This window comes from Monopterus albus, unplaced genomic scaffold (genome assembly GCF_001952655.1).
Source record: "Monopterus albus unplaced genomic scaffold, M_albus_1.0 scaffold18.1, whole genome shotgun sequence".
Taxonomy (NCBI): Eukaryota; Metazoa; Chordata; class Actinopteri; order Synbranchiformes; family Synbranchidae; genus Monopterus; species Monopterus albus.
The window spans coordinates 5,107,195-5,121,180 of NW_018127898.1; the positions used below are offsets into that span (position 1 = coordinate 5,107,195).

Sequence of the window (13,986 nt, forward strand, 5' to 3'; positions counted from 1 at the left end):
TCATTATGGTACCCTACTATAGAAAACATAGCACTGCTGATACCTTTGTCTTACTGCTACCACTCAGCAGCAGCTGTTAATATGCAACCAGCTTATACATAGATACAAATAAAACCAGTGCAATCTAATGCAATAAATGTTACCATCTTGAAAGGCGTAACATTCATCTTTTGTCAAAAATATTTACCCTGCAATTTGTAGTTCTGTTGGACAGTATTGTGTTACACTGAGTGATGTTTTCTAATTTTTAATTTCCCTTGTTTATTTTGAATACAGTAAATGGATGTCAACTTCATAGATGGCCTGTGACTAAAGATATCTCTTTCTTTGCATCCATGGGCATTTCTTATTTCTGTGCAAATGCACCAGAGAAGGGTGTTAACCTATTCTCTGGTTCAGGGGGGTTAGTAAGAGGAGAAATACCTGCTCATGTTTGCCACCATGATATTATACCACAAGCAGAATACAACAGGTGTACCTGCTGCAGTACAACGCTTTCTGTGTAATGATGACATTAAAGTGAGACTTTTGCTGAGTACAGTGGCCTAAATGTTACAGGACAGTAAGTTCCATAAGTTACGGAAAAATTACAAATTTAGTATGAGACAAACACAGAACATTAAGATTAATGAAAAATGTTACTGCTCACACCAGACCAAGTAAATGCTGCAATTGCAAACCCCCTGCCCCTGAGGGTATTGCATTAGACAAGGGGGTGATTTATTGCATAAGTGATAATAATGAATGGAAATGTTAATAATGCATTAACAGAGATGACCCATAGAATCAGAAAACTGGCCAAATAATCTGTTACAGCTTCCCAGCATTACCTAACACTATTATACAGTATGCTAACAAGCACTGCATTTCATACACTGGCTGTTAAACCTATGTACCAAAACAAGAAAGGATGTTTTATTCCTTAAAACTAAACTTTTAATTTTAAAGCAAAACTGTGTTATTAGCATAGTCTCGTGTTAATACCCTAGGTATCCTTTACTTAAGGCAATGTTCAGTTAGCTTTCATTAAGATTAAAGCACAAGGGTGAAACTGCCTCATGTAAAATACACCTGCCACACAGTTTATCCTGTAATATTTAAAGGCACAAATGTAATTATCTGGCAAACCAGATTTGTTTTGCAACATTGAAGACAGACTTAGTTTCAGGTTTCTAAGTATCGTGTGTGTTGAGCTGGATTAAAACTAATGCATTAAGCAATACCGAGTCCCACTGAGGACTAGAAAACGCCATTTTAATACTAGCAAACCTGAGTAACAGCTTGACTAATACCCAAAGTATGGAATATACAATTACAGGTAAGCAGTGTACTGAAGGAGTATCAGTGTTAACCTTGCTGGGATTAGTAGAGTTTCATAAAGCCAATTTCCTCCTTTAGATCCTCCTGTGTATGTGTGTGTGTACAGGGTGAAGAGGCTGCTCATTCTAGCGGAGGAAAATCGCACATTAAAACTTCACCTGAGGCTGACACCAAGCATCTCGCCTCTAAGGAGCTTCTGTGTCCCTGGCCAAGTGAACCCCGTTCAGGGTGCTGAGGAATGTGTATTAATTTCGTCCTGTGCGAGAGTCAAATTCACCTCAGGTGCACCTCTCCCGTTCCCCTTCCCCCACTCCAACATCCAATCCTACAGATAAAAGTGCCATTTATCAGCCTTACTACGGGCTTGGAATGTGGAACAGAGCTGCCATCTATCGTTATCGTCATTTGACAGATTAAAACGCACTGAATAAGGTCATTTGTAAAACTCCTGCTGGCCAGGCACAATGCATTAAGGAACAGGACACACAATTCAGTTGTAAAGTGATTTAAACTTTGAAATTGTTATTTGAATAAAACATCCTTGGAGGCAAGTGTTTGAATAATAAAGTTCAATAAAGTTCTACCCTACCCCTAATATACATTTCATGCTAGTGATAAAATAAACAAATCTACTTTACAAGTTTAACTCTGTCTTTCAAAACTCTAAACGCCGGGTTGTTGTTGATCTTCTTGTTGAAAAGTGCTAGCACCTCCTCGTCTGTTTTTAAGTTTCCATCACCAGTGAAAGAGTAGTAGGCTGCCAACACCTGTGAAAGGATAACAAGCTCTTAACATCATCTCAAATCAATATACATTGCAAATTATTGTGCTTAGAAGCTGAATTTGATGGCATGCAAACGAAGAACTAGAGACTTGTGTGTACACCGTACATAAGACTCCATGGCTCACCTTCTTTCTCAGTTTCTTCACTGAGAGTTCTTGGTCAGGTGAGCCTCTCAGTACTGCCTTAATATTCCCCTTCCAGTTGAATTTGCCTATAAGTTGATCAGAAACATAAATTAGCTTCTAGTGCAAAGAATATTCACTGTGGGTCATTTTCTCACCGTCCAACTAAGAAACAACACTGCCTCCTGGTGGCTTTAACACAATCATTTATCTAATAAAAATGCACTAAACCATCTTACCTTTACAAACTTCTTGACTCTCGGTCTCCTCTGACATGTGTATATCAGCAGCCTCTGCTGTTTTATCAGCTGGAAAAGATCATTAAAGACTTGTATAGTAAAACAAATCCTGAAATACATGTGTCTACACTTTTCGAAAAAAATAAAAAGACGAGTGAAAAGGAGCCAATTTGCTCCTGGAAAAAACTCTACATTGACAGACTGTAACAGTAACATTTCACATGTGGGTCTTCAGAACAAGGGCTGATATTAGGATTGGTTAAAAATATTATGATTCTCATTGAAATGATTCAGTATCTATTCTTGCAGTGCCAAGACTGATCTTTGCATTTACATCTTTTCTCAGTAAACGTGCATATTTGCACTAAATGTTGTGTATATAAAGGTTACTTGTTATAAGTGGTTGTGTAACGTGTCTACTTTGTCATAAACCACTTGCTACAATGTGCACAAAAAGGTACAAAACGGCTGTTTTAAGTTTAAAAGTAATGTAAACGATAGCTGGCTATATTTGCAAGGTTGAGTCACAACAATGCTGCTAATGTTTTGTACATGTACCTAAAAATACAGATCTGTCATGTTTTAGCTTTTTTGCATTCGCCAAGGAAAATAAATCTTTGGTGCACAACACTGTCACCAGCAACTGTGCTCACAATTTCGCCTCTAATGCAAAGTTTAACTACTTTTGGTGCTCACTTGTTGAATTTAGAAAAAGATTCTGAGAAGCACTTTATGCAACACTGATGTAAATTAACCATGAAATTATATCAAACTGAAATCAGCATCAATATCCAGCCCTACCTGACATGTTCTTCCTTTTCTTGCTCGATGTGCCATTTTCAGCGCTGTGCCCATTCTGCCCTTCACCATCATCCTCCTCACAGCACAGCTTTCTCTTTGTGTCCTTTTTTTTCTTTTTGCCTGCCTGGTCCTCTTTTGGTTCTTGAAAGACTGTTTTTTCAGCACCGTTCCTATTCTTCTGCTGACGGGCCTCTTTACGCTCCTGCTTGTTCAGCTTCTTTTTCTCAACATTTGGTTGGCTGTTCGGCATTTCATTTCCATCACTGTTACCTTTGACTTCAGGCACTGTCTGTTTGTCTTCTTTAGTCTGCTGGGGGGGCTCCAGAGCCTGTCAGTTTATACATTGGGTAATGACATCACATTAGATATTGAAAACAGGGGAATCTAATTTTTTCTTTTTTTGACAGATTTTATTACAACCAGGAAAATAATGTTTCCTCCTTATCCTGTGACATCAGATCACAACTGCATACCAGCCATCTCAAATACTGTAGAGACCCAACTATAATGCATTACCATTTTAAGAGAGCAAAACCTGGCACTTACACAGAATGGTTTCTAATGCATGCATTACCCTTGTGACTATTATTTAAGTGGCAACATTTGAATTTACAAATATCACAATTCCAGTAGTTGGAAGCCATCATATGACATTGCCTAGTAAATACTTCTGGCATCTTTTTCAATATATTGGAGCTACAAATTGCTGTATTTCAGTGCTTTGGACTTGATCAGCTGAGCAAACTAATATGCACAAGAAAAACTACAAAACCTTGAAGCAGGCAAACTTACATTGTCAGCTGCAGCTAGGATGTCCCACACTTCACCATGAAGACCCGTGTTGGTGATTTTAAGACTGTTTTTCATCCAGTTCTAAGACACAAGAAACACAAAATTAAAGTGACTGGACAAGTCCCCATTCTCACTGCACTCCCAAACACACACAAACATGTTTATAGCAAGACAATTGATTACCAGTTCAACACCTGATCAATAAAACAACATTATTGTTAAAGGTTGAAGAAACACCAACCTCAAACTTGGCCTTCTTTCTTGGGACATTATCATACATACTAACTTGCTCGAGCACATTCTTCAGCTTTGCACTGATTCCAGGATTGTTCATGGCTTCATGGATTCGCTTCAGTAAAAGAAAAGTCAGAGCATAGCAAAAATAAAATAAATAAAACAGAAATTAACTGGTGTGTACAGAACATTAACAGAGATGGGTATCGCTTCTCTATATAATACCTGGATCCACTGCTGCTGTTTCACATCTCCTTTGTTTGCCTTTGCCTCGTAGCCTTTCCCTCCATACTTCTGATCTTCACTGATACATTTAATGTGGTTCTTGTAGTCGCCACCCCTGGCAAACAGAGAAGCACCATTACACAAACGTAGCACTGTGAGCCTGGTGGGCTATATAGTTGAATCTGGTTAACTACGGAAAACAAACAAACAAACGAAAAAAAAAACAGAAGATAACAATCACCCGGTCATTACCAGAAGTCCTTTCCACAGTCGATGCAGGACAAGACATTGCAGCCCCGGCAAATGTTCACATGCTTATCGACTTGAGCCTTTTTCAGGGATTCCCCACAAGCGTTGCAAGTGAAAAACACCATTTTGAACAATTCTCTTGGACTGAGCTATAACGAGACACGACACTAAACACAACGGAAATGTGCTACGCCGCGTAAGTGAAACCAAAAGCAGCAGGGTATAAAATAAAACCGTTATAAACCTCACGTAAAACCGGGACCTCTCTGTCCACGGCACTGATACACACTAATTGGTAGTCAAAGACAAGTGGTTAACGTTACGTGTATTGAGTTCAATTATATAAGCGAGGAAATTAAACTTGCTTAAATTTAAAATCGCCTTTGCATGCAACAAACAACCTGGCTTCTGTTCGATTTATGTATAAACTTTTTAAAACACGTGAAAACAACCACATTCGGTAGCTACATTACTAGTCTTCCGTAGGGAACAAAACACAGAAGAAAAGGTTCCTAGTCGGATGGAGACGAATATTGTCCAAAGCTTTTGGAAAAGCTATATATAACTAGTTACGCGTATTGTCACGTTAAATACAATACAGAGTCATATTACAATAAAGTAGCTCTACACAATATTTTTTTCGTGTTGTCTGTTTCAGTTTTAGGCGGCTCATAATACAAGCTGTACCAGGATGTGATGTAACGTTATTACACCCGAAAAGTGACCCATCATCCACAGAAAAGGTGGTACGTTTATTGTATGTTTTGATTTGTCTTTGTGCCTTAAGTTACTGAAATAATGATAGCTATGACTGTCAGTCTCGGTTGAAAATGTGAGCTTTGATGAATTTGTTGCTGCACTGATTAACAGCACTCACTGTTGATGTTGGGTGGCATTAGCTTTGTAGTTAGCTTGTTGCTACCAGGCTTCGTCCAATTTTTGCATGGGTGGTCTCATGGCGGAGATACACTGGATTCTGCGCGGTTGTTGAATTATGTTGTGTTATAGGAAATGATACTGTTTGCGAAAAGTTTCCAGTGCAGGCATGCATCACTTTTAATCAGGTTTCACCAAAGGAATAAGAACTAGCTCCTCATTAAGTTAATTGTTTTGACATGTCCCCTCAACTAGCTTTTTTTATGGACGCGCTGGAGCTGAGTGGTTCACCAGCTGAGTGACCATGGACACCCTGTCCACCCACAGCTCCTACCTCCTGCAGCAGCTCCAGGAGCAGAGGATTCAGGGGCTGCTGTGTGACTGCATGCTTGTGGTCAAAGGTGTCTGTTTCAAAGCTCATAAAAATGTCCTGGCTGCGTTCAGCTCCCATTTCAGGTGCATTTATATATTCAATGTAGTGATACCTTAGTGAATTTGTGGCATATTTCCTTTCCTTTCACTCAGCTAAATAATGATACTCAACTGTTTTAAAGTAACAAAATGTAAAAAAGTGTGACTTTGATCTTTACAGGTCTTTGTTCCAAAATTACCCCAGTCAGAAGAATGAGGTGTTCAACTTGGTTATCCAGGATGTCAGTGGCATCGGCCAAATACTGGACTACATGTACACGTCCCATATTGACATCAACCAAGATAATGTGCAAGCACTCCTGGACATTGCTCAGTGTTTGCAGGTTCCAAACGTGCAGAGCATGTGTAATGCTTTCCTCAAGCCTTGCCCTCCACCAGTGGAAATCTCATCATTTTCTCTCCCAGGCATGCTGAGCACAGAGCATGAATGCCTCCTGGGGGGCAGCCTTCCTCATGATGCTGAACTCCACTGTCCCTCTGAAGCCCAGAGGCCTGGCTTCAGCAGTGATGTAGACCATGCCAAAAGGTTGCCAGTTTCTGTGCCTAGTAGCTCAAACAGTGACACACCTAGCAGTACTCAGGCACCTGCAGAAAAACAGCTGGTCCATGGCTACAAGCTTCGTAACTTCTACAGCAAGCAGTACTTCAAACAAAGTGCAATTCAGATTAATAGTGCAGCCTCAAATCAAGCCCCGGGCCCTTTGGCGGTGGTGGAGGAGCAACATTATAAGCTTGGCATTGGCAGCCACACACCTGTATGCTCAGGAAACGCAGCTCAGCCCAACCCTACCTCAACATCTGTGGCAGTGGAAAAAAACCCTGTCTCTTCTTTAACACCGTCAGAAAATTTAAACACTCTGAGCTCTGACCCAGCAGATTCCATGCTCAACAAGCCAGTGCGCCCAAAGAAGACTGTTTATCTGAAAAAGTACAACTACCTGCGGTCTCAGAAGGCTTTGGAGGAGATGTGTGCTGAATCAGTCAGTGAACCCATTCTCAACTGTCCCAAACAGAGACATCAAGAAGAGCCTGTTGTCCAGACTGAAGCTCCAGAAGTTCCTGTTGAGGGTCTTACTACAGGCACAGAAGAGGTTTCTGAAACAGCAGCAGATGCACCACTTCCTAGTTCTCCACCTGTGAACCAAGAGGAGCAAAATCTAAAGCCTGTGCCCGAGCCGCCGCAGCAGACAGGCCATAAACAGTATTGTTGTGAGGTGTGTGGGAAGATCTTCAAACACCCAAGCAACTTGGAACTGCACAAGCGTTCACATACTGGTATTTACAGTTTATAATTACCTTACAAGCACCCATCATATGCAAAAGCACATTTCAGTTAACCTGGTGACTTTGTAGGACTAACCGCACTATAATATTTCCAGACCCTAATCCGCATGTCTTGTTGCAGGTGAAAAACCCTTCCAGTGTAATGTTTGTGGGAGAAACTTTTCACAGGTATGGCCTGGCACATTTTGATTTGGCACAGTTCTTCTTTGGTGGTCTGATTAAATTGAACCAGCTGATCCTGGTTTACAGGCTGGAAATTTGCAGACACATTTGCGGCGACATTCTGGAGAGAAGCCGTACATCTGTGAGTTATGTGGTAAAAGGTAAAGAGTTTCCTTTTATCGCTTTTCCTCATCCATATTTACAGGTTGTTGTTTTTTTTCATTTGTCAGTTCATTGCTAATGTTATGTTTATGTGTCCACTTTTACTGCGAAAAAAATGCTAAATAGTTTTGAAAGATGGCCACATACTAAGGTTTTGCGTGTACCAAATAAACCTTTTATAAAATAAATTGTGTAATCTTTTATTTTTATAATGCCATCTTACACCTTGATGCAATAATATAGTATTTGTGGTGATACCTCACTAGTTTGATTAGAACAGACTACATCTAAATTTAAGACCCAGCATATGTAACAGTAAGACATATTACATATGCAGGTGCACTGTAGTTCCTCCATACCAATGAATTTGATCTGTGTTTTTCAGTTTCACAGCATCAGGGGATGTTCAGCGTCACAAAGTGGTCCACACAGGGGAGAAGCCACATCTGTGTGATATATGTGGTCGAGGTATGTGACCACTTTCATTACAAGAAACAGTCTTTATTACAGAGGACCTACAGCAACAATGTCTATGTGGCTATAATGGACACATTTTGTCCTCATAAGACTGGTATTTTACTCTCTGTTCATGTTTGTTGTGCAGGGTTTAATAACTTGAGCAATCTGAAGGAGCACAAAAGGACTCATTCCACAGACAAGACATTTACCTGTGACCAGTGTGGAAAGTCCTTCAACACACACAGAAAGCTTCTGAAGCACAAAGCCCGCCATGCTGGAGAAAAGCCACACAGCTGTGACACCTGTGGTAAGAAGCTCTTTAAAAGTCACTTGGAAGAGGTCATTTGGAGCCACGGTGCCATGAGTGGCATTGTTTTTACCTGCCAAACTGGATGAAAGCCACAACTGCTTGAATGCATGTTATGAACTAACCTTGGCTGGCTCTGTAACTTAGTTTTAAAAAGTGTGTATAATTTTAATCCAGTGCAGACTATAGCTAATGTCTGCACAGTGATTTACAATCTATTTGTGTACTATATCAATGCAGGAAAATGCTTTATTGGCTCTGGGGACCTGCAGCGCCACATACGGTCTCACACTGGTGAGAAACCGTACATCTGTAATGCCTGTGGAAAGAGCTTCACCCGCTCAGCCATGTTGAGGAGACACAGCAACATGCACTGCAAGGGGGCTTCAGCCAACAGCCCAGTCCCCGACACCGCTGAGCAGCTGCATGGCTCCGATGGCGCTGCCTCATTTTCTAAACCTGTTAGCCACAGTAAGCCCATCGCCTCTACCTGTGAGCAGCATTTCTCCACTATGATGCCCCAAACAGGATTAGAGAAACCTTCACCACCTCCTTCTTCACCACCACAACCAGCACCACATCTAGAACCTCCTTCTCCCAGCATACACCTCAGCCCTGCTCCTACCCCCACCACACTTCCAGAGCTGCGCTCTCTTGTTCCCCATCACCTCCTCTCCTCAAACCACCAGGAGAGAAGTGCCAACCTGGCTGCTCCACACCACATGAAGCTGGCCAAACCGCACCTGTCTCAGGAGCCTGTGTACGGTCCGTACATGGAGAATGAAAATATGACAGTGGAGATGAGCAGAGGTCTGGTGGGGAGGCCCTACTTGCCTCCCACAGATAGTCACTGCAGTGCCTTCACAGGGTCTAGCAGGCCCAGTAGTGGATCCTCCAGGTCCAGTGAGGGCCAGTTAATCTCCAGTGTAGCTCTGTGGGGCCTGGCGATGAAGACTCTGCAGAATGACAATGACATGGAGCAGTAACATCATTTATCTTCTACAGATAAACACAGCATAGTCAGCTCAGAGGGTGTCATTTTACACTGATGTTTACATGTTGGTTTAGACTGTTATGTCCTGGCTCATGATTGGTTAAAACTGATGTGTATTTTAAAATTGTAGCTCTTATGATGATGCAAATATGAAATAATAATTATTATTATTCAGAGCTGAAAAAGTTGTCTGTTTTCAGAGTTTTTTTCCTATAGTGAAATCAAAGCAGTGCAGCAGCAGTTTTATGCCCTAGTGTAATGAACATGTGAATTACACTACCAGTTTTTATATAGCTACAGCACTGCACTTTAAAATGTAAAAAATACAGGCCTATTTTGAACTTTATGTTTAATGTATTATATTCATGTAAGAATTAATGTTCAGTTATTTAATGTAGGGGTCAAAGTTATATAGTAGAAACCATTTCTTTTCACATCATGTTTACTTTTTCATGTGCTTACAGCGTAGCATAGAGGTATCTTAACGGATCAAGTCATTTTTAACTCAGATGTTTAATACAACACAAAAAACACCATTTATTAAAACGGCACCGTGCCTTAAGGACGTAAGGAAGCTTTTCTGAATAATAATTGCAGCACAGAAGTCTATGAGATGTGATGTAGGACCCTATGATTACCAGAAAATGAAGATGAGATTATCATATAATAGAGTCAGCTGTTCTCATAAAGATATGCTCTGTTGAAATGACAGTTTACAGAATGTATTTTTTTGCCATGTCATAGGTCACGTTAGTGTATTGTTAATTTTGCTTTGATTAAAAAAACATTTCAATCAGTCATGTAATTTCTTTTGAGTTCATAATGTTCACTGCATAATCTCTCTTCATTTAGCCATGTCCTTTTAATTTGTGAATCATGGAGCATTGTGGGTGCAGCAGAATGAGGACCCTGCATCAAAATAAAGGGCTTCCCAGACTTGAGCGGTGTTGTGCTGTTAAAAACGCTACAGAGGGAGCTAGAAACCACATACTACATGATTGAATGTGCAAAGTAATTTGGGCAGAAAGCCTCAGATCCTGTAATGTCGTAGCCTCGAGTCTGTTCTTACAATTAGGTGATGCTAAATTATGTTGTGCCACCAATGACAAGATGAGGAGAATCATACATGTTATATAACATTTATCCACTTGGCATGGCCAAGCCACAGAGGGTATGAATATTGTTCATGGGTTGGATTTGGGTTCTTTGGAGCCTGGGCCATGTTGGTGACCTAGCTGTGATTCACATTCACCACATATCCAGTAGACAGTGTACACCAGTAAACATGCAAGCCCACTGTGAGACTTGTAAACAATGAAAGCATTCACCATAAAACAGGCAGCTGGTAATCGGCCATCATTGTCACAATATATAGGCCCATGTCTGCAGGATTAGTTGCCTAGCAACACATGTTCAACGCCCTTTACATCAGTCCCCCAACCGCTGATGGAGAAGAAGGGATTCCGGATAGAAAAGTGTATCTACCTGACCCTGATGCTTCAGCTCTGAGAAGAGTGTCAAGCTTGTGTGTGTGTGTGAACATAAGAATGTCCTGATATTCCTGCATTTCCCATGCACTTTTTTCATTACCCACTATACTTGGATGTCAGTTTTTTTTCTTTAACATAATAGTTGTGCTGAAAGCTGTGAACATTTCAAAGCACAAGGAGATGGCATTTTAGGCCCTGGTACACCTGACCACATTATAACTTTACAGCAGATATGAAGAAAACACTTCCGTTCTTCACAACATGGAAGCAAAGAAGTGACACTGTAATAACACCAATCCTGGTTTTCGACCCCAGTTCCTGATTGACAGAAGATGTGGACTGACAAAGTAACATTTACTTAACGACTGTTCTTACTGTAAATACACATATGAGGTACTTGTCCTTTACTAAAGAAGTTCCATTTCACGCTATTTTTTTCATTTCAGATTACATAACTTTAGTTATGGATTATGTTATAAATTCCAAATTTTATATACATTATAAAACCAGATTGTAAGACATATTGCTTTGTTGTAGTATTAAACAGTTTATACAGTTTGTAAAGCTGAAATGATTTTTGATAACTGATAAGTTATTGGACAGAAAATTAATCAGCAACAATTATTTAAGTCATTTTTATGTAAAAAGAGCAAACATTTCACTGTCACAGCTTCACAAATGTGATGATTATGTGTTATATTGTTGAATCATTTTTCATAACTTTGAGGTTTTTGGATGGTTGGTTGGAAGGAACCAGCATTGTGAAGGTGTCACTGTGGGTTCTCGGTAATTGAAATGGCATTTCTCAGTATTTCCTGAATTTTTATGAACCAAACAATAAATGGATTATGCAAGAAATACTCAGCAGAATGAAAATGTTAATGCATGAGAAGTAATGCTCAGTAGTGAAACAATGACAGGGGACATTTTACTCCATCGGGTACATTTTTCTGCCAATACAGCTGCAGTTCTACTTAAGTAACATTTTAAATGCATGTAAGGGAGTACCTTTACAGTCAGTACTTCTTCCTTCTTGCCATTAAGGTCATTATTTTCTGTTGAACCTGCTGAGTACTCCCTATCATGACTAAAGTGATTTTTCTGTGTAAAATCTGTGGCATGCCCCTTTAAAAACATGTAAAAGCTCAATAATAGTCATCTAGTCACCAAAAAAACTTTTGTTTGAGTGTGAGCTTTTTAATAGTGAGAAATTCAACAAATTAAACAACACTGTATGTCCATATGTGTGACACTTACAATATGAGGTAGAACATAGTTGTTAACTACCTCCTGTCCTATGTAAATGTGACTACTAAGGTATCTGTGGCAAATAAAAATAGGCAAGGATTTGAAAGTATAGTATATATTTGAATGTTTATTTTTACCTGAAAATTCAGAGACACACACGGACTTCAGTAAACTGTGTTAGCACTGATAAAATTTTAAGAAGTTCTCACACCAAAGGGCTTCTTGTGTTTTCATTACATGGTAATAACCACATCATTGATCTCTCTCTTCCCATGATCCTCTCTCCTCACTGTTTGTCTTCTTTCCTTCATACTAAAGTTAATCCAGATTATGCACGCTGCCTAACTGGTGCAGTGTGAGACCAGGGTTTATGGCATTTTACCCCAAAACATTTCCGGCGCTCATCTTTTGTTTCAGTATCTAATTGTGTTTCATTGCTTTGTGCTGTCACAGGCATGTGAGGATAGGTTTAATTAACAGGTAAATGGGAAATAGTGCATATGAATCCATCCAAATTCAGTCAACGGTGACATTTAACAATAGAGAAGGAGCAGAGCACAGTCAGATTTTCTTTGACCAAATATTTTGCTTTAAATCTCAATGTGCATCCTTCACAGACCCTTCTTCTTTATCTTAATATTTTTAAGCTTCTGTTCATGAGTTTAATTTGTACTGTGCATAAAGCACCTCTTCATCTTTGTCTGCCCTTGTGACTACACCAATACACAAACTCTCCATTACTGTTTAAAAGTCATGGATGTTTTTGAATATTTTACTTCTTCTGCAACTGATTATTCATTATTATTACTGCATCAGCACCAGGAGATATGGACACGCTTCAGCAATGGTTCCAGCTGAGCAGTAATTGCTGTAGAGTTGCAGTGTGTCGCATTGTTGGATGAGATGGGTAAGTGGCTGACTTATGCTGCAATATGAAAAAGGCTTACACAGAGGAGAAAATGGTGATTGTGCTGTTGCTCTGCTGTGTTTCTTATGGCTTTTCCCTTTTGTTTACCTTTGTCCATTCATGCCAAATATAAAAAAAACAGGTGCTATTATAGCATAGATCCATTTATACTGAGTGTCTTGGTTAATTTTAAGTCATCATCAAGATTGCATTTAACATGGTATTTGAACACTGATCAGTTTGATCAGGCTTGCAGCTAAAGGAAATAGGCATACACAGTCATCCTGCATCTTTCTCCCTGCTTCCTCTTGGACTCTGTCTCCCTCTTCTACGCACACACACACACACACACACACACACACACACACACTGGCCTTTTGCTACTGTACCCAGGTGTGTTCCTTGCTGGGTCTGCAGTAGACTTTCAGTTTCTTGAAATGTGTTTAGACAGCTGTCAGTTTGTGTGACAAGATATTCTCTGTTTTCCCCCTCGAGCATGGAAATGAGGTTGCTTCAGCACATACACATACAGTATAGCAATAGGCTTGGGACAGGGAGGAACACGGAGTTGGTTTTGTAGCCAAATACCAGCTCCATTTTGAAATGTGTTGCAACCATTACAGTATAACACTGGGAAATCTGGGAGATGATTGGCTACATCTGGGATCCCTTCAGCTGCCTTGTAAAGTCTTATTTCCCAGTGTGATTAAAGATGTGGCAGCAGATTTTCACCATGTGTGTTGCTAGTGACTTGAGCTTCAGACAGTCAGAGGCAGGACGCTGCACCAAAGCTATGAGATGAACATAGAGTAGAATTAGAACTTAACCCAGTCCTGATCATTAATCATACTGGAAAAAAATGTTGACCTTTAAAGGAATAATGCAAGTGTTTGGTGAAA

The 13,986-nt window shown here is 40.0% G+C and overlaps 2 protein-coding genes across 3 annotated transcripts; one reads left to right on the forward strand and one right to left on the reverse strand.

Moving 5' to 3' along the window:
* Positions 1-1,817: 1,817 nt before the first annotated feature.
* On the reverse strand, positions 1,818-5,179 carry lyar (Ly1 antibody reactive homolog (mouse)). The gene is made up of 8 exons (XM_020592778.1): positions 4,770-5,179; positions 4,518-4,632; positions 4,300-4,407; positions 4,059-4,139; positions 3,267-3,594; positions 2,466-2,534; positions 2,230-2,315; positions 1,818-2,087 (listed from the first exon to the last, which is right to left on the reverse strand). Exons 1-8 carry the CDS (start codon positions 4,889-4,891, stop codon positions 1,950-1,952), a joined length of 1,047 nt encoding a protein of 348 aa, XP_020448434.1. The 5' UTR covers positions 4,892-5,179; the 3' UTR covers positions 1,818-1,949.
* Positions 5,180-5,357: 178 nt separating this feature from the next.
* Positions 5,358-10,373, forward strand: zbtb49 (zinc finger and BTB domain containing 49). Of its 2 annotated transcripts, none has more exons than XM_020592776.1 (8): positions 5,358-5,512; positions 5,898-6,098; positions 6,235-7,349; positions 7,480-7,526; positions 7,608-7,681; positions 8,068-8,150; positions 8,287-8,448; positions 8,689-10,373. In XM_020592776.1, the coding sequence occupies exons 2-8, from the start codon at positions 5,947-5,949 to the stop codon at positions 9,432-9,434; spliced, it is 2,379 nt and encodes a 792-aa protein (XP_020448432.1). In that variant the 5' UTR covers positions 5,358-5,512; positions 5,898-5,946; the 3' UTR covers positions 9,435-10,373. The 2 variants fall into 2 exon arrangements, with proteins under 2 accessions (XP_020448432.1, XP_020448433.1); XM_020592777.1 differs by having other exon boundaries at positions 5,358-5,509.
* The last annotated feature ends 3,613 nt before the right edge of the window (positions 10,374-13,986 follow it).